This window comes from Molossus molossus, unplaced genomic scaffold, assembly GCF_014108415.1.
Source record: "Molossus molossus isolate mMolMol1 unplaced genomic scaffold, mMolMol1.p scaffold_m16_p_11, whole genome shotgun sequence".
Classification (NCBI taxonomy): Eukaryota; Metazoa; Chordata; class Mammalia; order Chiroptera; family Molossidae; genus Molossus; species Molossus molossus.
In genome coordinates this window covers 87,402,663-87,429,914 of record NW_023425346.1, presented here as the reverse complement: position 1 = coordinate 87,429,914, position 27,252 = coordinate 87,402,663, and the positions used below count along the sequence as shown (strand labels likewise).

General features: G+C 35.3%; 1 protein-coding gene across 1 annotated transcript in view; it reads right to left on the bottom strand.

Annotated features, from left to right (window-relative positions):
- The window catches only part of SPAG16 (sperm associated antigen 16), a 694,984-nt gene that overhangs the window by 193,106 nt on the left and 474,626 nt on the right, over positions 1-27,252 (bottom strand). Inside the window, exon 15 of the mRNA XM_036254344.1 lies at positions 8,728-8,854. Within this exon, the coding sequence (XP_036110237.1) occupies positions 8,728-8,854 (127 nt within the window). The remainder of the gene's footprint in view (positions 1-8,727; positions 8,855-27,252) is intronic.

Genomic DNA, 27,252 nt, shown 5'->3' with positions numbered 1-27,252 from the left:
CTTTGGAGAGTGTCTATTCAGGTCCTTTGCCCATTTTTTAATTGAATCGTTTGTTCTTTTGGTGTTGATTTGTATACATTCTTTATAAATTTTGGATATTAACCCCTTATCAGATGTATCATTGGTGAAAATGTTCTCCCATTCAATGGCTTGTATTTTCATTTTGTTGAGGGTTTCCTTTGCTGTGCAAAAACTGTTTAGTTTTACATAGTCCCATTTGTCTATTTTTTCTTATGTTTGTTTCTTTTGCCCAAGGAGACATCATCAGAAAAATGACTGCTACGTGAAATGTCCAAGATTTTACTGCTTATATTTTCACCTAGGATTTTTATGATTTCGAGTCTTTCAGTTAAGTCTTTAATTCATTTTGAGTTTATTCTTGTGTGCAGTGTAAGAAGGTAGTCTAAGTTCATTTTTTTGCACATATCTGTCCAATTTTATTTTATAATATTATTTTTGTCTCAAGATACCATGTTCACACAGGAAAATACAAAGTAAAATTTAGGTTGCAAACCCAATTGATGAAGTCACCTAATTCATACTTCTCATTTTAGAGATGATAAAGTTGAGGTCAACAGAGATTAAGTGTCTGCTCAATTTCATGTTACAAATCATAAATAAACAACAATCTTTGTTCTTTAGAGCCTCACTTTGTGATTGACTCAAATGTCCTTTGCTGACTCATGAGATGTGAATAATTTATAGGTGTCTCTACAAATTCAATCCAGACTCAGATAAGCTATTTGTAAATATTAGGGATATTAAATCATTATTCTTAAAACTGTAAAGAAAATTCCAGAAGGGAGGATTCATAGTTTGTGCAATGATGTTGTCATTAGTTTAGGTATGTAACCTTTAAAACAATATCTGAAAACAGAAAGACTTTCTTACATGTATACATTTTACTATTTTTGAAAGTCAGTAATTTATTTTTATTAACCTGTCACAATGTATGCAATTCAAATGCATTTCAGTTCTCAGAATTGATGATCCATTATTGAAATAATAATCTAAATACTTAACAACTGATATTGCATTGTCACCAACCACTCAGAATGAACAATAGACAATCACAACTGGTTGATAGCCACATACTTTATACAACTATGAATATAATTCCTGAATTAATATATCTTTGGTCAATATGCCTTTAATTAAAATTTTCAAGTTGTCCCTACTGTTATTAGAATGTTATTTTTTATACTTACCATCAGGTAAATAAAATTGCTTCTAAGAGATATTTTCATGATAAAACCAAATTAAAATATATATATATTTTTAAAAAGATGAACTATAAAACAATACCTATGAATCTCTAAAATTTTTTCTTCATAATTTTCTAGAGCTAAAGCTTAAATGAAATGCAACTCAAGCTTTCACAGAACTGTACAGATGTCTATAATATACATATGTAATTAAAGCTCTCAAAACTGTTTAGAATTGGAGAAATGGAACCAAACTCAGAGTTCTGTGATGATTTAAAGAGAAGGCACCTTGTCCAGTTCCTAGAGTATAACATACTTCATTCCAGGTATCAGTCATAGACTCTGCTATACAAAGGAGACTCATATTCTATTGGAGAATAAAATCGTTTTTCATACACAATAGAGCCACTCAAAATGGGGGTAAATAACAGGATCATAAATCAGTGAACAGGGTCATCTGGTCACCTTTCCCCTTATATTTTATACTCTCTCCTGGAGGCTTTCTTTCTCAGGAAATTGATGTGGTAGAAAGGACTTGATTTTAAGAGGAGCAACTTAGTTTGGCTCTGCCATATGCCTTAGATGATAAAAGAGATTAAGTTAGCTTGTTTCCTTTTATTCTTATTTAAGTTTCTAGTCAGGCTGGGACTTAAAGCAAATGGCAGAAAGAGGGCCCTGCAGGTGCACACATAATCTAGCCTTGATTACTCTTGCTAGGAAATTATATTGAGTTGTAGGGGTGGAGTTCCAGATCCCATCCGGAACATATAGGCACTAGGATGACCCCTTGTGCATAAGACACATCTAAAACCTGGCAGATAATAGTAGGAATATTCTCTTTTCCTTTTTTCTCCCAGAGACCACACACTGACAACTAGTGACAGGAATCTGTGTCTTAATCAGCTTTGAGTCAACCCACCGTCAAGTGACCATTAATGAGATTATTTCAATATTCATAGAAAATGAATCTCTCTCCTAACAGATCATCTATCAATCTGAAACTGAATATTATTAGTGAAACGAGACAGAATAACATTAAGTTTAAAGTCTAGTTTCTGGACTTAGATGGCCTGCCTTTGAGTTCTGACATTGTAGTTGATTAGCTAGATGTCATTGTGCTTGTTGCTAACTTTTTGCCTCAGTTTCCTCATCTGTGGAAAGGGAGCAAACTAGCAATCTCACTGGGTTTGAGTGAAGATTAGATAGGTTTTTACATGAGCCAACTTAGATAGTTCAATAGACATCAGTGAAGGGACTAGATCCAGAGTGTGGGCTGAGGTTGCCTCATTCCTGATGTAATACCCTTCTGAGTGTTCTAGTTTGGCATTTTTTTTTCTGTAGAGAGGCAGATATTAAATATTTTGGGCTTCACAGGCCATATGGACTCTATTGCAAATACCCGGTTCTGCTGTTGTCCTGTGAAACAGGCTTTGACAATATGCAAACGAATGGGTGTAGCTGTGTTCCACTGAAACTAGATTTGACACAGGCCAAGCTCCCCATGGGCCGTCGTTTGGCAATCCTTGCTCTACTGACTGTTCTTTTGAATTGCAAGATTTTCTTCACTCTGGTTGGGGGGACACAAACTCTTCCTAGGCTTGGGTGAGCTCTGGGGAATTTTTCTGTGAACTTTCCAGACAGATTTTCCCCTGGTCTCAGCTTATCAGATACTGATTCTCATCCAGCTAAAGACTGGAGGGCATCTTCTCAAATTTCTAGAGTTCTCTCTCTGTGCTGCTCTCTCCTGCCCTTAGCCTGCCCTGCAAACTCTAGCTGCCCACTGTCTCCTCAACTCTGCAACACTGCTGCCTGTCCCCGTGGTTCCCATCCACCCTGAGTTGTGACCTAGAACCTTTCTCCAAGCAGTGTCTGGGCTGTCATAGGGCTCGTCTTACTGACTTCCCCTCTCCGAGGTATCACTGTCTTTCAGTGCCTCGTATCTGATGTCTGAGAAAAAAAAAAAAAAAGCTTGGTTTTAGTTGCTTCAGGTAGTAGGGTAAATCTGGTCCCTGTTACTTGACCTTGGAAGTAGAAATCCGGTATGTTTTTATAATTTCACATGCAAGGAGCTGAGGCTCGGAAACGTTTAGAAATTTCACCAAGACCATTCAGCCGGTGAGTACTGGAGACAAAATTCAAAGCCAGGGCTTCTCTAACTTCTCAATGACTGATTTCTCCATACCCAGCACTGCTTCCATCAGGAAGGAGGGGCTACGATCCGCCTTGGAAACACACAACAGTCAGCTGTAGACTTTACTGACAAAAAGCGAAAACTCAATTTGAACCAAAGATTTTTGGGGTATCTTACTATATTTAAAAAATTTTTGAAGAGTTTTATAATTTTCATATTTTTCAATGGGCTCATTCCACCTCACCCCCATTTTAGCATTTTTATTGTGGTTTTGCTTGTGGAGAATATTTAGGTGTTTTGTTTTGTTTTTTCCAAATAGTGGGAACTCTTGCCCATTTTTATGATCTGATACTGATAAGCTTTCTACTGAAAGTCCTCATCTGGGTCAGACTTTAGCTCCTGCATGATCTAGGGATGTCCTTGACAAACGTACTGAAGTTGACTTTGACGGAGGAGACAAATGCCATATTGCTAAACTGCATAAACACCAGGAAGTGAGAAGTGTGGATGTGTAAGTGAAATTCTCACAGTTCATTTTTATTACTTTACGCAATTCCATTAACATTTTCTGAAATTGTAGCAAATTGTTGAATGATGAAACATATGGCATTTGAGTATGCCACGTGAGAGATACTATTTAGATAGTGAATATTTGCAGAAATGTGTAGCATTATATTACCAGAAGGCTCTGTTTAATGAGAGAGGAACACTTATTCTTTTACAAATATGTAAGTTATAAATATATACTAATATATATATGTATATATATATATATCTGTAAACCCTGATAATCTGTCACAAGCAATGTATTTGCAAATAAAACATTATGTAAATAATGCTATGCCACATTCAACTCCTCTTTTAAACATACGAGAAGCAGATTTCTTACAGCAACAGAAAAGCTGAAGTCTAGATGGTGATTCATACAACTTTAAATCTTTTTTTTTTATATCCGAGGACATTTTTTCATTTTTTGTTCAGATAAAGTGGGAGGGAGAGAGACAGAGAGAAACATCGACGTGAAAGGGACACATCGAGTGGCTGCCACCCACACGACTCGACCGGGGCCAAGGACAAACTGCAACAGAGGCACATGCCCTTAGCAGGAACCGAACCCGGGTCTCTCTGGACCACAGGCCAATGCTCTAACCGCTGAGCCAAACCGGCCAGGGCCAAGTTTAAATCATTTGATTTTAATATATTGTATATGTAATGTTATATACAACCTTACTTCTTAGTTGACCGTTTACATTAATTTTACTATTACATGAAAATGAGGTTTGACCCTTGTTTCTTTAATACTTATTCACTGGTGATTACACTTTCACTGGGAGCCTCCTATACTAGCACACAGCCTTAGGCATCGTATTTGCACACCAATATGTACACACATATTTCTCATCCCCGAAATGAATGGAGTCACTTTCTAAGATCCCTTCTAGCTAACAAATAACATGGTAGGATTTCCAAATAACATAGGTGACTATACTAGGGTTTCCACATTATAAGATAGACATTATCCCTTCGAAACACATTAGAACACTGTAAGAAATCATCTCCTCCATGGGGAACTTTAGTTTGGGGAGATTAAATAACTTGTTTAAAGTCTAAAAGATACTGAATATCTAAGTCTCTGGATTATAATATGTATTCTATTACTACACCACTGATTTTCAAATATTTTTATCAAAGATACATTGTTAAAATGATATACTATGAGAAATCACAATTTAAAAACAGATCAAGTAGCGTTTTTATTAGTACGTTTACTTTTATAAATTAAAAATGAAAATATTTACTTATGAGGTTAAAAAATAAAGAGGCAATGTTTTCTAAACATAAAAAATAGAAGTAAAATGTTATGGAAAAAGTTTCAGCCTTTTATTCATTTATTTACATATGTTTTTATTGATTTTTTAGAGAGCGAGGAAGGGAGAGATGGAAACATCAATGTGAGAAAGAAACATCCATCGGCTGCCTCCTGCACGCCCCATGTAGGGGATCGAGCCCACAACCCGGGCATGTGCCCTGAGTGGAAATCAAACCGGGACCTGTCAGTCCATGGGAGGATGTCAATCCATTGACCACACCAGCCAGGCAACACTTTCAACCTTTTAATGATTTCTATCCCCGTTTATTTCTATACTGTGTTGAATTTGTGGTGACAAGAAACCCTTTATTTATAAAGATAAGTCATTGTATATGGAAACAGTTCTTTTAAACAGAACACCTCATAATCTCAAGATGCTCTTCAATTAAATTTATCCAGAAACATAAAATGTGATTAGAATGTCTATTTATATGATAATAATTTAGAATACCGAACAACTCACTTCCCTGATATTAAATACCTCATAATGTTATCAGTATTTCCATATGCATTTTGTGATATGATGATGACATTACATGTACATTTGCAATGACTTTTGCTCAGGTCCAAGGACACAGCTGAGGCGGCAGACCACAGCCTGTCTCACAGGACTTAAATTGTGACAAACAATGTCCTATGTGAATATTATTTCATTCTGCCACATAATTTCAACCTGGAAACATGACTTGGCACAACTTAACTGATGTGAGGCCTCAATAAATGTTAATTATCATCAATATACTCCTGCTTTTCTGAAAAATGGTTGGATCATATATGTTTATACTGGTTTACCACTGAGAATAGATAAAAGTATGTCAAACAAATGTGCATTTTGAGTTGAAGTTAGATTTGATTTTATCCTCATAGTCAAAATATTTTCAGGATAAAATTTTGTTGTATTTTTCTTTGAAATAATCTTTTCTTGAATAAATGCAGATTAGTAGAGAGCCGTGCATCCCTGTCCTTATTTTGATTTTGTTTTGCTCTCTGCTTGCACTTCTTTCCTTGTTGAGATGAACGTGATTTCTGGTCTGACTGTGATTTTCACATCTCTGTGCACGCCCTCATTAGACTCTGTGTTTGCTCTCCTCCGTTCCTCCAAATTTTGATATAGTTTAACCTTTTTAAATGACTCTTCATGTAAATGACTTCTCTTGTACAGAATTTCTCATTATTAAATGAGAAAAAAGGCTTATGACATTAATTTGTCAAACAGAATTAAAATTAATTATAGTATCTTTCTTAAAGAAATGATCAAAGGGATGGGAAGGTCAGGTTGAAGTTATATGCCCTCAAGTTTTCAATATTTCAAATATGCACCCCTATGTTCATTACAGCACTATTCACAGTAACCAAGACATGGAAACAACATGTGTCCTTTGATAGAGAACTGGATACAGAAAAGGTGGTACATATATACTATGAAATACTGCTCAGCATAAGAAAAGATGAAATACTTGCAACAACATTGATGGACCCTGAGAATACTATGCTGAGTGAAATAAGTAAGTCAGAAAAAGCTAAGAACCATATGATTTCACTCATATATGGGATATAAAACTGAAACTCATAGATACAGACAACTGTATGGTGGTTACTGGAGGTAAAGGGTGTGGGGGTTAGTAAAAGCTCAAGAGGCCAAATATATGGTGATGGAAGATGATTTGACTTTGGGTAGTGGGCACACAATGCACCATACAGATCATGTATCACAGAATTGTACACTTGAAACCTATATAATCTTATTAACCAATGTCACTCCAGTAAATTTAATTTAGAAAAGAGAAATTATATGCCCTCAACTGAAGTGGTTTCATTAACAGGGCCCCTAGTTTATACTCTTTGTCTCTTATGTTTCTGATTGTCCCGCCCTTGATTCTCATGAGTTACTATTAGTGAGCTACCAAGAATATAACAGTCATGAAGAGAAAAAAACAGGTTTGTTGTACCAAGGACTTTAAGACGATCTTTACTTGTATTGACAATAAGATAGGTATGATATTTAGTTAAAATCAGGTTTCCTGACTAAGCCTAGAGAAGAAATCGTGCTGTATGACAAGGATAGTAAAAAGCAAAAGGCAACATATTTCATAATGGCAGTAAAATATATTTCTATTATTAGTTGTTCAGCATTTCAAAAAAGTTGAACTTACATTATTAGAAAGGATAGCCAAAAGTTTTAAAATTTTGGTGTTCAAAACGTAAGGACATAAATACTTAGATGCTAGCTCAAGATAATAAAAAGAGATTTAAGGATGAGAAAATGTTTATGAAAACAAATTAAAACACCTTTAGCAATATGATGTCAAGGCAAATTTTGTATATCAAAAAGCATAAATTGAAAGTAATAGGCTGTCACATTATAAAATGAAATTCTCATAGTTGGGATCTTTTATTCTGTATAGAATTTTAAAAATTATTTTTGAATTCTAGTGGACCATAAGTGCCTTAATGTCTAAAACAGTTTTAAAGAGTTCATTATTAGTAGTGTGGTTCATATACTAGTCTATAACTAGAACACAAAGTTACTTTAAGGCAAACTCAGTGTATTCTAGATTTCAGCTATGTGATGGCAATATGGCGAAACCACTCTCAGAAAACACATGCTTGTCGTATGTCTCTATAATTGCTACAAAATTTCTGGACTACAGAATTAATATGAACCATTTTTAAAATAAAACATTATATACACATCTTCACCTAAAGTAGCTATCTCTACAACTCGGTCTACCACAAATTATTATCAAAGTTTTAAAAAATTCTCAAAACTTAAAAAAAGTTTAAAACATGTATCACACTAGCAAAAAAAAAATTGTATTATCCAATAAGAGCTATACAGCTTTTACTTAGAAAAGGCTATCATTTACGATAAAGATATAACTGCAATTTTAACATTCTAAGTAGACAATTAGAATCATTGTCTGTGGTTATTCATATAATTTGTTATACTATTATCATCAGCAAGTATATACTATTTTCTCAGATTGATGATAAACACAATCAAATAATTGCACAGAGATGTAATTGCCACAATAGGATAAATACAGACATATTTCAAATAAATTGTAAAATCTAGGGAATCGGGTAATTTGACAAATTTTTATAAGACTAAGTTATTCCATTAAAAATGTTTCAATTTTATTTTGCCAAACTTTGGTTCTTCTTTTCTCAGCCATTTTGCCTTCAGAAAAACCAGTTTACTTACCTTGGATGGTGATTCCGAGGGATCCACGGTTTTGCGTGGTGCCTCTAGGAACTTGTGTATTAACACCCACTCACCTGCTCTATTTTCCTTCCTTCCCATACAGAATAAATATTACGCTGTCATAATAGGACATATGACACAAAATATAATGCAGTATATTCTAATACAACAGTAAGAACAGAAATTTATATAGGAGAAAACACCAGAAAAAACTGAAGTGGAAACAAAATAGTTTCAGCACAAATATTAAAGGTATTAGACTGATCACAAATATTAAAGATATTAGACTGATAGCTAATATTAAACAAAATCCTACCTGATGAATCAAAGTTCACCTCATTGCCAGGACTTGGGCCTACATCGATGGACACAATTGGTAAGAGTTTCCGAAAGTCCCAAAGTTTTGTGACTCCACAGGAATCGCAGGATGCTATTACATGACCCTTTAAAGAATACAAAACAAAAAGAAATGTATATACATATATACAAAGTCATGTGGCAACTCACTCAGAGATTTGTGTTACAATTTTATTAAATCCACAAGAATAGAATCCTCTAAACTTAAAGGTATCAATTATAACGTCAAAAACATAAAGTTGTTATAAAATGGTAATTTAAATCTATGAAATTCTATAGTAAATTTTGGATAATTATTTTCAGGAAATCATTCATTTTGATTAGTTACAGTAGAAGATACATAATAAAATAAAAATACACACACCCATGTAATTTATCTATGTACCTATACACATATCATGTGTACAGAATAAGGCAAAAGTAGGTTTACAGTTGTTCGTATGAAAAATAATACAATTATTAATAAATAATAATACAAGAATAAACTCTGTGTTTCATGTATTTGCAACTGTAAACCTACTTTTGCCCCACCCTGTGTGATATATGGGATCTGCACATACAAGCTGTACACATGAAAACATTTAACTAAGAGGGCAACTCACTTCATGTGCTGCAGTCATTTAATACTGATCATTTTATACCTCAGGCAGAGTCAAACTAGAAACAGAGGAAGGAAAACAAAGAAATATGGGGGAAGAAGAGTTTCTAATCATGGAAGGTAGACTCACTAGGGTCAGGTGAAATTGATGGCAAGGAAACAGTGTCTATTGTGGTCTATTAGACAAAATTCCTAGAAATATTTGGGGCTTTGGGGTTACATATAGTAAGATAAGGATGAAGGTAATTGGATAAAGAAGATGAAGAAAAAAAAGGAAGAGTGAATGGATCCAACTTCTATGGCAACAGGAACTGATCACTTCCCAGTACAGAGCGCAGCTTGGATACATCAGTCCCCAGCTCCAGGTCTCTCTAAGCCCCATGCTCGCCTCACAGACGTTTGGTGAGCATCCACCTCGTGTCAGGGACCACAATGTAGTCATGACTAAGAGGGGTGTCTGTTCTCCAGCACCTCATAATCTATACTCATTCTCATCATTCTGTCATTTAGTCTCTGTCTACTTACCAATTAAATATGAGTATTGGCCACATCTGGCCATAAAAAATGTTCATGATAAGTCGTTTTCCATTCAATGTATAGTATCTCTTTCAGCTCTAGCTTAATTTTTTAATGTCAAATCAAAAAATCATACTCTCATTTTCTTCCTAAATTTTCTAAAATGTTATAGATAATAAATGGACTATTGGTACAATTTTCCTCACCACTTTTAACTAGCTCACAAATATTTCTCATTTACTACTTGATTTCTATGCTTTCTGTCAAAAATGTGCTTCTTGTGTTACACTCCAAGTAGACTCTGTTTTTCCCAGAACACACCAGTAATGCAACAAATGCCATTAGTTTTAAAATTCTAAAACTGTAGTCACAGGTGAAGCAATACAACAACCTTGTCCCCAATTTAATAAATGTGATATTTAATCTTTTTTGTGACTTAAAAGGAACATGGAGAACTTGGATTATTTTCAAATATGTAAACATGTATTGTAAGAATTTTGAAAAATCAGTGAATTTAATTTTCAGAAAAGGAAAGTTCTCAGGATTATCAGGGAATATTAATGTTAGAAATTAGAATGAAGTCTTTTCAGAGATAAGGTCTTCTAAACATCTTTCAGGAGTAAAAAAAAAAAAAAAATCTCCTTTCAATTCTGGGACCAGAATAAATTTTAATTAGAATTAAATTTAGATGCAGTTTAAACCAAAGGCAGGTTATGGAAAGGATGACCTTTTCTTGTTTGGATGTTATGAACTAAAGATAATCTTTAAAAAAAAATTTCTTTTTCTTTATTGATTTTGGAGACAGAGGAAGGGCGAGGTAGAGAGAGATAGATGAAATATCGATGAAAGCAAACATTGATTGGCTGCCTCCTGCATGTCCCCCACTAAGGATTTGGCCCACAACTTGGGCATGTGCCCTGACTGGGAATCCAATTGGTGACCTCTTGGTGCATGGGTCAATGCTCAACCACCGAACTAAAGATCATCTTATACTAATGAATATTAAATTTTGAGGAAATACACTTAAAAACAGTTCAATCACTTTTGGGGTGAAAATAAGTATTTAAATATTTTTAATATTTTTATATTTAACTTTTACTGATGTCAAATGACCAATGTATAACTGTTTGATAATATTAAAATAATAGTCAATACTTATTAAATGCTTTCAATGAATCAAACAGTGTATTAAGTGCTTAACTAATAAAAAGAATAGATATTATTTTAGCCAATTTTCAATAACATCACTTAGCCAGAATTTTCCTTTTCCCAAGAGCGTTAGAAGCCAGGGCAAAGTATGCATTAGATAAAATAAATATACTAACGCATTAAGTGATAGAAATAAGTTTGTGTTCAGATTTGATAACCAAGAGAGAATTGGTAGTGAAGGAACAACTTAGCCGCACTTCCACTGAGCCAGTGAGGCAAATTCAGTGCCTCTGGCAGTGTCTGGAGCATAGTAGACCAAAAAAAATATTTGCAAAACCAATAGATGATGAATGCCTCAACAGAGTTAACCTAGAAGACTCACTTTAGTCCAAGTCCTTCCATAATAGTCTGATGGTTCAGAATTACTTAGGAAGAAATTGAAGAGAGAGACGATGCAGAGAGTACAGAACTGAAACTTGGAACATACTCAAGGACATGCTTCTCCTTTCTCATGCAGAATGGAAGCCCATCTGTCAATCAGTCCCTTCCACAGGGCGTTCGCAGATACTGGAACATTGCTAATCTGAACAGCATAGTGAGTTTTTAGGGATTTAGAGATGGAGAGATGTGGGAAAAGGATTAGCTGACCACCTGGGGAAAAACAAATTTTTTGTTTAGGTAAGAAAAACAAAGGTTGGCTACAGTTAAGGGCTAACCCTAAATGAAGAAAGATAGATTTCAAAGAAAAAAAAAAATCGAGAGCTATGTGATTATGTGCAATAATCCCATTTTACAGATGAGGAAAATGAGATTTAAAGAGGTCAAGTGACTTTCCTAAAATTACCTAGAGAGAATGATTTGGAGTGAGAATTCAAGCACAGATCTGGTTGACTTCAGAGTCTGAGATTTTAACAAATATATTCTATTTTATTTATTGAAACATATACCATAATATATCATAACTGTTTACATATGTTGAATATATTCCCCTATTAAGATACATTTAAATAAGTCAATAACTCATCAATATTTGTCACAAAGATGGTTCTCACATTATTATTTATAAGATGAAGCAGTAGAAATATAAGAAAATGATTCCCATTGGATGTATAGATAGATAAATAGACATGCATGTGTATATATATACATACATATTTAGAACTATAATATACAATTGCATAACTAAACGATTATGTAAGCTGTCATAATGACATCTCCAAATATTAATACAAGAGAAAACATACATAAGCATTTCAATGAAAGAAGCAGCAAACACAATTGTGTACATTGCATGACACACACACAGAGCATATGTTGAAATTCATAGTGGGTGGGAACTAAATTAGAAATGATTGTCTTTAGGTGGTAGGATAAATCACTTTGATTTCTTTGAGCACTTTTAAAATTCAAATCTAATGGAATCAGCAAATATTAATTGTTTTCATCAGAAAAGCATTTTTGAATAAATAAATAATGAAATCAAAACATCATACACAATACCTGTCAAGTGACCTAATTTTCATAACTTAAAATTCTACTTTGTAAAATGGGCAAGAAAGAGAGTTCATCAAGCAAATGGCTGAAACATTAAAGCCCTAAAACATCAGCTGCTTTCAATATGTGAAGGTAATGACCTGCAACTTGGTATTAAGGTATAACTATAGTAAAATGTTTAGGCTCATTAGCAGAAAAATTAGCATTTCAAACATTTTTAGTATACTGATACATTAGTGTGTCTCCTAGGACAGGCCCGTGCAGCATTAGGCATTCGCTCATTACACCATTTCTTCAGTACCCTAATGGCACAAATAAGGCAAAGAAATTATGGAATTAAAATGGAAATAGAAGGTAAAATATGGGAATGCTCAAGGAGGTCACGGCTAAAGAAAAAGGGACTAATAAAGCCCTGGGAAGATGCAGATGAGGTTGCTGACGTCAGTATATACTTCTTCCCTATGCTATTGTCAACATGTTAGACATTAACAGTTTATATCATCAATCATGCCCCAGGTATATGGAAGCCAGCCATCTCAAAAATAATTACTTATCATCTATAGTACACAACATTACACTAGCTAATCCCAATAACTTGTTCAAAGTGATTTATATTTATTATCTCATTTAATCCTTCATCTTTATGGTGAGATTTTATGGTCCTATTATTCAGATGAGAAAAACAAGACTTGCCATGTTATAAAGCCTGACCAAAGTCATTTTGTTAGTAAAACATAGACCCAGGATTCAAACCCAGTCAATCTGAATTAAGTGTCCAAACTCTTCAGCAATTAACAAGGAAAATATTTTGCAAGCCGCGATGGAGGCGCTTTGGGGAATGGAAGCCAATGAAGTAGCACTGAGGAGCTAAAAGAGCATATTCTGGTATTAAGGCAGAACACCCTGAAAGAACTAATAGTACTTTAACAAAATATCAGCAAATACGTATTAGCAAAGAACCAACTGAACAAGCAGGTATTTAAATTCACAAGGCAGAGGATAGTTAGGAATAGATGAAGGCAATTAATGTATATAAAGAAAGAAATATTTACTGAGCTATACTATGTGCCTGGTCTGGGGCTAAAAGCAAGACCGAGGAATAATCAAGCAATGACTACAAGGCTCAATGGCGGAAGCAGGTACAGGGTCATTTATCTTAAAAATTGAACACCTGACTTGAGCCCATGGGACCAGAGGTTTCTTCTAGAAATGCAGCCCTAGGAAATGTCCATCCAGTGAATGCAGCTTTCTAGAAACGATAACATTTTAAATAGATTAAGATTACAACCAGATATCATTAAAGGCAAGGTAGGAGGGGCACCCTTAGTATTACAAATAGCACGATGATAGAGCACAAAAGCAGAAATGAACATATGGCGAATATTGTGAGTCTACAATGAGGTTAACGATGTGTAAAAATACTGGAGAGTCTTTGGAGCTCATAGTGAGAAATGTGAATTTCATATATGATATAAAACATTTTTACATATTTTAAGCATAAATATTGATATGTTAAAAAGAATGTTTGAAGGCCAGCAGTCTCTGGGAGTTTAAGCAGGTAATGTTGAGTGCAAAATTGTGTATGCGAGTTCCCAAAACACAAGTGAACATCATTTTCCTGGAGTTTTCTAGTTTGTGCCATAAGTCTAAGCAAGAGTTACAAACAAGGCAAATTTGTCTGGGCCAGTGGAAAACCTATTACTTCATTCATCAAAGAAATATTGATTGGGTCTACTACCGAGCAGTAGGCGCTGATTTACTTGGTGAATATATGGGAGTGAACCGAGCAGAAGTCCCGGCCTCATGGAACTTGTATATTTCATGCAATAAATTACATACATCAGTAAAATATGTAATACATTAGATGTTAGGAGCTATAGAGAATAAAAAATTGTAGACAAGACATATCTGCAAGGAAGAGTGTTGAAATGTAAATAGCCTGGTGTATAGGGTCTCACTGGGTATATGACCTCTGAGGTAAGAGTGAAAAGATTTATGGGGCCAGCCGTGCTGAAGGGGAAGAAGACTGATCCAGGGACAGGAGGAGTGAGATCCAAGGTTGCTGAAACTCAATCCGACTTCAAATCCATTACATAAACAAGAAGAAAGTCAGGAACAAATTCACATAGAAAGAAAAGGGAAGGTTTCTAAGCAAAGTTTTCAAATTTATCTTTGGTGCACATTATTACTTAATTTCGATATAGTGACCTTGGAACCAGGAGAAGTTGAGGGTGAACATAAAGATGTTAGTGGGAGCCCTAGCCGGTTTGGCTCAGCGGTTAGAGCGTCGGCCTGCGGTCGGGAGAGACCCGGGTTCGGTTCCCGCTAAGGGCACGTACTTCGGTTGCACTTTGTCCCCGGCCCTGGTTGGTCGTGCAGTGGCAGCCACTCGATGTGTCCCTTTCACGTCGATGTTTCTCTCTCTCTCTCTCTTCTCTCTCTCCCTCCCACTCTATCTGTACAAAAAATGGAAAAATGTCCTCAGGTGAGGATAAAAAAAAAAAAAAAAAAAAAAAGATGTTAGTGGGAAGGGAGGGTGGTGATGTGGCTCATTAGTGAACGTGGCCAGACAATTAAAAGTCTCAGCAGAGCTTGGAGTTGTATAATGTTCCTCGTCACTTTCCCTGTTAAACTGGGAAATCTCAGATTTAACTGAAACATGACAATAGACTTTGCACCAAGACTTTAAGCAATTATGACACAATTACACAATTAATGTAGTCACCCAATTGAGTAATTCTCACACACACACACACACACACACACAGAGCATGTATATTCTTAAAATGATGATGACTTGAGAGATCTTTGCCTCTGCACATCAACTTTTTTCTTCTATACAGCCATCTTTAAATAAAGTACGCATGCCATGTATACAAGGTATCCCTCAAAAATGCACTCAGGGTGTTTGTATCATCGATTACATTTTGAAAATGAATTTTAATAAACACTGTCTTATAATATAAATGTTATACTATTTATAATGTAGTATTTATAATATAAATATTATACTATTTATAATATAGGGTGCATACATTTTGGGGGGACACCCTATATTTAAATTTGAATGAAGCTACACTGATGGTCTTACTTCCTAAAACACCTCACAGAAATGGGTAATCCAACTTGAGAACTAAAGGACATTCAAATGCTTTCAAGCACCCATTTTTCTACTGCTAAACTTTTACTCTTTGATCCATTTAAACCAGCTGTTGTAATCCATTCTCTTTCTAGACTAATATCCCTTTTTCTAGTCTCTATCCCCACACTTTCTTTTGTTATGGTGAGCTGAACAAAGAAACTTGTACACAATTTTAAAAGATGTTGAAACTTCCTTTTTTAAGTGCTCTGATAGAATTATTTGTCATTCATTAACTATTGACCAGACAAGCGTTCCCTGTTAGAGTGGCCGAGGGCCAGCTGATGGAGTGTGGGGGCGGGGCGAGAGGACAGGACAGATGCAATGCAGAAAAGGATAGGACATGACCCTAGACCTTAATGAGCTATAGCGTCATCTTCTTCAAAGTAGTCTGTAAACCTCCTAAGTGAAATAAAATGTACTGTCTTGTAACTTTACATTTTAGAAATATTTACACACAAGAATAAGGTAGATGTAGGGGAATTTCCCAGTCAACGTACTTGAAAATACACAGAGCGCTTTCTTCCCCATCACCCTTCATCCCTGGCTGGACCAATATTCTGTTTGTTAACCTGTAGCTCTGCACACGGCCACTCTGCTCTTTCCATTTTCCAAATCAAGAAACAGAACATCCCACTTGGAGTTCGAAGTGAACAGCATGGGATACTGCTGGAGCAGCTTTTGCATTAATTTACATTAAAAAACAAACAAAAAAAAAACCCGGAGATCACGGACCCCCTGAAGAGTAAAAGCTAGCCACAATTGCTACTGCACTTTAGATAGTATACCAGGGATGACAATTTTAATGACACAGGCACTTAAATTCATTAATCTGTTGTCCTTTATCAGGAGAGAAAATCAGTCCTTTTATAATCCCAGGGAGGGAGGGGGCAGGGCAGGGGATGCAAACTCAAGAAGCACTAGCCCTTCTGTGCAGTGACCCGAGGTCACTGTGGGCTTGGAACCTGCAGGACCACATGCGCAGCTGACATGGACACCCCCCCCAGAATACCCAGTCAATCTGCTTATTTCCTGGTTGAAAGAGTTATGAATCTTTTGTTCTTTACCTACATCAGTTCCATAAATATTTATAGAGTGCTCACTATGAACAGGGTACACATTCATATTTCTAGTAATTCGAAAATAATCATTTCTAAAGTGCTTAGCTAGAGCTTTAAAACATATGTGCATTTTTACCTCTTCATGGCAAAATCAAATAAATCATCTGGCAGAGATAGCAACAACCCCTGATGACTGTTGTTCATTGCAATCCCTTTTCTCTTTGTCCTTCTGTTACTGTGGGTGCCCTGTGTGTACCCACCTGGTACTGGTGGAAGTGGATCTCTGGGGCCCCCATGGGAGGATGAGATACTGTGGAAGCTTTTTTCTGCGGAATTAGGCCCTCGGTTTCCAATGTCCCATTTCCCTCCATCTCACTGTGGAAAAAGTCCTTCGTACCACCTTAAAGCACAGTCCAGGCCAGCGTCTGGCTACCTGAGCGTGTGTTCCAGTGCCAGTCCACTACGTGTGGGGCCACACGGCCAGGGAGGAGGGAGGAAGCAGGGGTGAGTGCGGGCCTCGGAGCCAGCAAGGAACAGGGGCACCAGAGCAAGCAAGAGAGAATTTTTTGTCTCAGGATTATAACGAGGAGCTTAACCATTCAAGCCTTCAGGATTTCATGCCCCGGCAGTGGCTCTGCCCCCAGCTTTTCCTGGTCAGATTGACAGAAAAGCACCTTCCCTAGGTCACCCCACTGTGCATGTGCTCCCTTCCGTGCTTCCTCCCAGTGATCTGCAGGGAATGGACAGCGGTTCCCTGCGGAGAGTGTGAAACTGCAGCTCCCTGGTGAAGCTGCCCAGAAGACCTTGCTTATAAGGTCTGGCCTCTCCTTTGCTCTCTTCTCATTTTAATATTATCTGCGATGGCAATACTTCTGCTCTTTAATCACTGCAGAAGATATTACATGTAGATCCACACAAATTCTGTTCAGTCTGTTTTATTTATTGTGATAGCAACCTAAGGTGTTACTCTAGTTGGCAGAAGTCTCTTTTAAAGGGGCCAATTATTATTGATTAATATAGTATTCACTGTAATCACATTGCTGGGATAACCTGCAATAAATTTATTTTCTTTTAATGTGCACATAAGTGCAGTTGCACAGGGCAGTCCTATATACATAAAAGTGGTAATTTATGCATTGGTTTGTGTCTTCATAATGTTTCTGTTACTAAGGTTCTAGTTTATGATGAGAGGCTGTATTCGGCTGGAGTCATATCAAAGTGATTAAATAAAATATTCTCAAATCTACAGTTTGACCCATAACTATAGATTAGAAGGTTAAGCTCTCTATATATTACCTAAAATTCATATCCTTTAAGAAGTATTGCTTTAGTGTGTGCTTCTGTTGGCACAGAATCTTTTAGAAACTAGATTTTTTAAAACTAATGAAACAATATTTTCTTGATGATACAAAAGTATATCCACAGAATGCTTTTTGGAGAAAGAAAACATAAACTCAATAAGGCACAGTCTCTTTTTACCATTTTTAGATACATGAAATATAACATAATAGGGAAGCCAGCCACAATTTAATAATTTGTTTCTTTTGTAATTTTGTGTTCAGGGTACAAAAACTGAAAAACAACTATCTCTAAGAAAAAACTGTACCCATCAGCCTAAAAAGAGAAATTTTGAACACCTCTGTTCAATCCAATCTCAAGCCATATCTTCGTGGTCTTAATTTTCTCCAGCTCAGGTGGAGCTAAAGAGGCAGATGCAGCCAGCATCTCAGGCAGAAACACATGGGTCTTTTGCTTGCCTATCCACTCAAGTGCAAGTTAAGGAATGTTCGCAAATTCTTAAAACAAATAAGTATGAAAACGAATACTTTAGGAAAGATAGAATACATTTAGGTCTCGGATTGCAATCTAAACATAGTAGCTTCTGTTTCTTTAGTTTGAAACAGTGAGTTTTTGATAACAGCTGTTGAATTGGGGCGGGGCGAGAGGCAGAACAGGACGGCAAATGACACCCTGGGTGTCAAGACCATTGTTAAATCTGCCGCCAGAAATTGCAGACCATCTGAGGGGAGGTGGAACTTTGACGATATTTTTCCTGCAGGGTCACTCTGAGTGTACAAATTAAACTTCTGAAAAACCAGGGAAGATTCTTCTGCTCTGCCTGCAGTTTTCATGCTAACGAGCAGTCACTTCTCCAGGTAGGGACTCGCGGGGTCACATTCACCCGCGAACACAAACTAAAGTGGGGGAAATTACATTAAAGGGAATAATCAAGTTATCTTGTAATTATGCTTTTGAGAAAATTGGTGTGGCAATTCTTTGTGCTTTAATTATGTGATTCACAGATAATGGATGGTACATTAGACATTACACCTACATGTAAAACAATCTCTTAAAAAACTGAGGCTATTATACATGCAGTTTTCTCCAACTTTTAAAATCACAGGCAAGTTTAGATTGACTGCAATTCATCATGACTAGAGAAAAATGTATAATTTTATATGGACACTGATATTATTTAGAATGTTTTTGTCCTGTGAAAACTGTTTAAATGAGCCAGTTGTATTGGAAGATCATGTGCTTTTAAGTGGCCAAATGTTCTGAGCAGCGACATCATTTCTTATAAAAGTAGTAAATATATTTTGAACTACTTTTGGCAGCTCTATGCTCAAAATAAACATGGGAAGTCCGCAAAATGTATTAAATTTTAAAATAATATTTTCAGATCAATAGTATAAAATAAATTGAATCCTGTCACAGTGAACACTGCCTTAACTATGTCTTCTTTTAAATACCCCTTGAGGTCTGACCTGCAATGACTTTCTGGTATTTCCTAATCAATGAGTATTTATTGATTATCTGTACCAAGAATTATGCCAACAGCTACAGGGTAGAAATATATTAAGATATTAGCCAAAAGAATCTATCATCATACTGGGGCATTGTTTTTTTTTTTTTACAAATAAACATTTTGAAGCTACAGATAATGCTATGCAGTTACTCTAACATGGCCTCAAACATACTGCATTTTGACCAGTAACACTCTAGGTTAACAGTTATCTCTCACATGTGGAATATTTCACCTGCTCAATCTAACCCTAGCTTGCTCCACGTGTCCTGTTACTCCATCACGACACATTCCACCACCTCAGGAACTTGGTCTTTGCTGCTGCTGCCTCTGCTTGGATTTTTCCTTACGATCACTGCACGGTTTTCTTGAATATCATTCTCCGAGTCCCTCCCTGACCATTCTATTATAAGTGCCAACTCTCACCTCATTACTCTTTTGTTACCCTAATTTATTCTGGTTAGATAACATTTATTATTCTTTAAAAATTTTTTTTCTTTATTGATTTTAAAGGGAGAGAGAAACATGGATGAGAGAGAACATCGATTGGCCACCCCCTGCATGCCCCCCACTGGGGGTTTGGCCCACAACCTGGGCATGTGCCCTGACCGGGAATCGAACCAGCAACCTCTTGGTGCATGGGTTGCCACTCAACCTCTGAGCCACACTGGCTGGGCAACATTTATTATTCTTGAAACTATTCATTTGTATACTTGTTTATTGTCTCTGGTTCTTACCGAAATATACAGTCCATAGGACAGGATTTGGTATTGTTCATTGCTGCACCTCATTATTTAGAGCACTGCCTGAGATATAGTAGGTGCTCAGGAAAGAGCTGCTAAGTCAGCCTGGCCGGTGAGGCTCAGTGGTGGAGCGTCGACCCTGCACCGAGAGGTCGCCAGTTCATTTCCCGGTCAGGGCACATGCCCAGGCTGTGGGCCAAATCCCCAGTGGGGGGCGTGCAGGAGGCTGCATGTTCTCTCTCATCGATGTTTCTATCTCTCTATCCTCCTCCCTTCCTCTCTCTCAAAAAAAAAAAAAAATCAATAAAAAAAAATTTTTTTTAAGTTGCTAAGTTAAAGGCCATACTGAATTTTTCATATATGCCAAAAAATGTTGTCATTCAAAGAATTATATATATAAAAAAACAAATGATTAGTTTTACAGTCAAAGAGGAAGTATCAAGAAATAAGACATAATTGTGTTGCTTCTAATCTTCATGGAGCCATCAAGAAAATAAAAAATGCTTGAATTCATCTTTCTCCAACTGTAGAAATTACTAAAGGTTAAACTCTGGGGGCAGGGTGATATAATTTTAAATGTACTAGTCTTTGCCATTTACATTGTTAAATTTCTAAGAAGAAAACAAAGTAGAAATAAAGAGAAAAGACCCCTATCAATTTATTACATCTAAAAGTCATTTCTAATTAATTTTTGTTTTCTGTTTGTACAAATTCTTTTTCTTTCCTTAATGTTTTTTATCAGAAATTATTTTCTTATATTAAGGCAAGGTTATTTCATAAAAGATTAGTTTAAGGATATTATAGTAAGAGATTAGTTTAAAAGATATAACATTGATTATTAGATATGTAGTAACATTGAAGTAATTCAAATATTATGTAAAACAAAATTAGCATGTTACATGTCCCTTAATTTTTATTCCGTTGTTGTTTCCAATTTCCTCAAATAAAAACTGTTTTGGTGAATTTTTCTTTTTTTCACCACATATCTAAAAGTTTTGACTTATGCATTGTCTATGTGCAATAATGAATAGGAACTGACATCAACTATCAATACTGGCCCAGCTAAATGGTAGTCGACATCAAGTTGGATTGCTGCACAAGTAAACAAAATTGAAATGTTTTTGGTGTATAAGTACTGCCTGACATCATTTGTCCTTCAGAGGATCAATAACTGCATGACCTAAATGTTGTTTGTATTGCTTTATATAAAGTGGCCAGAGAGAGATGCTAAGTACTTTCTGTTTGAAATTGAATAAGAAACAAAATTCAAAAAATTCAGAAATTGAGCTTCCTTTGCTAAAATGTAGTGCGGATAACTTTTCTAGGTAGGTTACTGCAGGTAATTGTTTACCTGTGACTTAAACAAATGATAATATGAATTAATTCATTTATGTCCACATAGTAGCAACTTAGAAAAAGAAATTAACCTATCTCAGACCAGATCTCTTATTCTTTGAGGTGATATGCAGAGACCTAGAAAGTATTATGCTAAGCAAAATAAGCCAGTCAGAGAAAGACAAGTATCACATGATTTCACTTATTTGTGGAATATAATAAACAAAATAATGTGATGAACAAAATAGACCCAGAGACATAGAAGTAGGGTTCAGACTGACAGACTTCAGAGGAGGGGGTAGGGTGGAGGAAAAAGTTAAACCAAAGAACTTAGCATATAAGCATAACCAATGGACATAGACAACAATGCTGGGGGGTGGGGGATGGGAACAGGAGGAAGGCATCAATGGGGGAAAAAGGAGAAACATTTGTAACAAAAACAAATTAATTACATAAAAAAAATAAAACCTAAGTGCCTAATTATTAAATGGTACATTCTAAATGTAAAAAAGATAAAATACTCCAACTAAGGCTTACATCCTTTTTTAGTAGGATTTAGCTCAAGTTTAATATAATTACATAATTTCTTATTTAATATAGTTTTAAAATTCCATTTTCTTATATGTGTTAAAGTACAAAATAAGTTCTGCAACTTTATGTGTATAAAATTGATACTATATTAAATGAAATAAAATTATGAAAATAACATATTCATCTTACCTATTTTGGGGTGTTATTTTACTTGTTTCTACTTATTTGAACACAAATGGTTAAAGAACATCAGCTCCAATAATAATAGTAATAATTATAACAACAATAATAGCAATGGCAGGGAATAAAAGTTGTAGAAACAGCATTTTCTAGTTGCTGGGCACTATGTCACACATATAACATCTATTATCTAATACTCACTGTTATTTTCTCATTCATGTTTACAGAACAATTTCCTCGAGATTATGTGTCTTGTAGATGGTAAAGCCAGAATCCAAAAGGTATTAGGAGGAGACCAGTATAACTGAAACTGGGTAATTTTCCAGCTCTCCCAAGTCATGGACATTATGATGCTATACAGCCTTTCTAAGGAGCAACTAATATGTCCTGAGAGTTAAATAATTTTAGCTTGAAATTTAATATCCACAAAATGTACAAGGTCGGTAAAGGTGAAGTAAGATGCTCTCATACAATGCTGTAATGAAAACCTTGTGCTTTGATTTGTTCAGAACTCTGCATTCATTCATCACATTTTTTTAATAGTCAATATATGAATTAACCCATGTTATATGCTAAAGATATTGAGTCAAACAAGATTTAAAATATCCTTTTCCTCATTTCTTTGCACTGCATTCAAATGTGAAGATTTTAAAAAATAAAATAAACAAAAAGTCCAAAGACAATTCTGAACTGATCCTTTTGCTTCTGTATTGCAATAAACAGGGCGACATTGACTAAGATGACAAGATGGAGAAAATAACCAGGTAGGATGAAAAAACAACAACAAACAAGAGTTTCATATTTAGCATTATAATGAGATATCTAACACAAGTTGAGGCTGAGATACAAACTAGCTAACGGTGAATCTGAAGGTCAGATTGGGATTAACTGTGAAATCATCACATGTAGATCCACTGAAAGTGGCAGGTTGAACGAGACGATGGCAGAAGAGCCGGCTAGAGAAGACGGTTTAAGATTGCGTCTCGATACAGGTTAACACTGAACGGTCAGGTAGTAAAGGAGAGTCCAGCAGAGTAGTCTGAGAATCAAGACCATGGAGATTTTCCTTCTCAGGATTCAAGAAGAATGTTTTAAGTAATTATGAAAGCAAAGTCTAATATTAATGGAGGAATAGTCACTGGATGTAATACGGAAATCCAGAGTAATTTCGGTGGTGTGATTAACTTAGAGTTCACATATGAATGGTTTAGAAGAAAGACATAGTGAAAATTTCTGGAGGAATAATACAGAAATAACACTACCACTCAGAATTGAGATTATGAATTAAAAAGTTAAAAATTAATACGTATCTGAATTTAAAAACACAAAATAAAACAAGAGCAGGCACATTTGGAAAGACTCAAATAGAAACTCTATAAATGATAAATGTAGTAATATAAATATAAAAACTCAACAGATAGCTTAAATAGTAGACTAGATTTAGCTAAAGAAAATTTAGTAAGTTATAAGACAAATCTGAAGAAGTCCATTAGAATGCAACATAAAGAACTAAAGTATAGGAATTATAAAGAAAAGTTAAGAAACTTGGGGGAAATGAACAAAGAGTTTCAATGAAAATTTAAAAGGAGAGTCTAAAGGAGAGAGAGAATTGAGGGAACAATGGACAAGAAACAATAAAGAAATGATGACTGAAGATTTCCCAGCACTACAGAAAGACAAGGTGCACACAATGAGGAAGTACATCACCATCACCAAGTTTTAAGAAAGACACAAATAAGGTCCGGCCGGTATGGCTCAGTGGTTGAGCATAGACCCATGCACCAAGAAATCTCCAGTTCGATTCCTGGTCAGGGCACATGCCCAGGCTGTGGGCCTGATCATCAGTGGGGGGCATGCGGGAGGCAGCCAGTTGATGTTCTCTCTCATTGATGTGTCTATCTCTCTCTTCCTCTCCCTTCCTCTCTCTAAAATCAATAAAGAAAAAAATAATAATATGACCAACTCACAGAAATATTAAAAATAAATATATTTACATAATCATTGAAATATTAAAAATAAAATATTAAATATATTAAAATGTATCAGAGAGAAACATCAGACATATTTCCTATATAGGATCAACTATTAGATTGAGAATAGACTTTCATTGGTAAAAATAGTTCCAGATAAAATATAATAGGAGAATGAAAATAAAATAAACAAAGACCAACAGCATTTACTACCTATTCATTCTCCCTCCTTTGACCCCTAAAAATGGAAAATAATAAAGAAGAAAATGAAACTCTGAAAGAAGAAAAAAATAAGTGTCAATTATAGGCAAAAAAAAAAGATAAAATAAAACATATTGGTAGCTCTAATAAATATTAACTCTTTACATGAATAATTTCAAGGTGGAACAAAAATGCAAGATCAAAATAATGTGGAATATGGAAAAGAGAAGTCTAGAAAAAGCTTGAGTGTTTTAAGTTCTTTGTGCTGTTCTGGGGAGAGCAGCAGTGTTGTTTATACATGTGTTAGATAAATAAAATGTATGCCTGTCAAAAAAGAGGAATAAGTGTCCTGGCCAGTTTGGCTCAGCGGTTGAGCATCGGCCTGCAGACCAGAGAGTCTCGGGTTCAGTTCCCGCTAGGGGCACATACCAAAAAAAAAAGAGGAATAAGTATTAAAAGCAGACATAGACAAGAAGGAAAAAAATCAAGAAAATCTTATAATCAACAGAATACAAAATAAAATCGTGAAACCGAGTTTAAATAGATTAGTAATCACAAGAAATGTAAATGAGATAAAATCAGATATTAAAAGGCTTAGATTTTATTGAAAACACAAAATAAAACACTATATACTGCTTATAAGAGAAAATTCAAATGAATCTATGAAAAGGAGGGAGATTGAGGGGTGATAGAAGATATATCATGTAAATACAATCAAAATAAATAATTGAGGCAAAATGTTTTAATTGTGTCAAAAAGGGCAATTGTGTACATCTAAAATGAAGCATTCACTAAGAAGATATGAGTCATAACCTTCTATGCTCTAACAATTTAGTCTCATCGTATATCAAATGGCACCTATAAATAGAAAGTGTGAAAATCCATAATAATGCTTTTTTTGAAATTGAAAATCTATAATAATGGTGGAAGATTTTAACATCCCTGTCTCATAATGTGAAAGATTAAACAAACAAAAAATCAGGCTTCATATGATTTGTACCAATAATAAGCTATAGAAATCTTTATGTTAGTAATAAAGCTAGATGCCCCCAAAGAGAACATACATTCTTTCTAACCCCACAGAGGACATTTAAAAAGTGATCATGTACAAGGCAGCCAATAAGTCCTATTAAATCTCCAAAATTGATATAATACAGATAATTTTACTGACAAGTATGTGATCTAATATTCAACCAGCAATTCAAAGAGAGCCCTCAATTTTCTTGTATATAATTCATATATTGGAAATGAAAAGGAATTCTAAATAAGTCCAAATTTACATAAAAAATCAAGAGTATACGAAAGGAAGAAAAATGAGATAGAAAGTGACTGAGAGATGGACTATCAGACTTTTGCAAACAGAAAAATTAAAAGCATGTTTATATACAGATGAAAATAGTCCTAGGGAAAGGTAAGGACAAGGAATAACTGAAAATATAATGAAGAGGGTGAAGGAACAATGGGATTTAGAGTGCAACTTGAAATACCCAAGTGCCTTGGGAGCTGATAACACGTCTGTGATGACTGCAGGGTCCCACAGAAGATGCTTGGAGATGTCTGTGCATTTAGAATGTAGTAAGAAGGTATAAAATTTCTTCTCTGATGGCTTCTGTTTTCTCATTAAAGAATAAGTCGAGGATGTGAGAGGAGAGTTTGTGGGTGAAAGGGAAGTTAGAATGCGAGGATATTTAAGGAGAAGATATAAAAGCAATCTAAGAGAATAGAAAAGTAAACACACTAGAGAAATACAGTTTAAATGTTTAGCAATAGTGACTGGCCATTTGTACTTCAGAGTCATACATTTAAACTTAATTAAATTTAAAAAAAAAAACAGTTTGACTGCATAATTTCTGCTAGCATTTTTTTATTTTTTATTTATTTTTATTTTTGTTACAGATGTTTCTTGTTTTTTACCCCATTGGCACCCTCCTCCCCATCCCCCGTTTTGTTGTCCACGTCTATTGGTTATGCATACATGCATATAAGTTCCGTGGTTTATCTCTTCCCACCCTCCAGTACCCCCTCTTCTGAGGGTTGTCAGTCTGTACTCTACTTCCATGTTTCTGGGTCTACCCTATTCCTCAGACTGTTATGTTCATTATATTCCGTATATAAGTGAGATCATGTGGTATTTATCTTTTTCTGCTTGGCTTGTTTCACTTAGGATAATACTTTCTAGGTCCCTCCATGTCGTCTCAAAGGATAAGAGATCTTTCTTTCTTATAGCTGCATAGTACTCCATTGTGTATATGTACCACAGCTTTTTGATCCATTCATCTACTGATGGACATTTGGGCTGTTTCCATATCTTAGCTATTGTAAATAGTGCTGCTATGAACATGGGGTACATATATTCTTCCTGATTGGTGTTTCAGGCTTCTTAGGGTATATTCCTAGACCACTAGCATTTTTTAATCTCTTCTGGCACAGGCCACAGATTTGTCATCCATTTTGCAGTCAGAATATCCATATTTTATATAACGAGTTGCAATAAAGATACAAACATCTACATTTAAAAAAACCAACAGAACAATATTTGAATTAATACAACATGTGAACTAAAAGCGGTGAGAATAGGACTTGAAAGTCTGAAGTCTCCTGTTAGAATCGTAGAACTTCTAGAATTAACCTCAGTCTTACACAGCCTTCCAATAAATGTGTGAAATAGAGGTAAACACTCTCAAGAAAAGATGAAATAGTATTCTAACAGAGTTGATTGACGATTTGCACCTGACTTCACCAGGCAGGCACAGCATAGCGA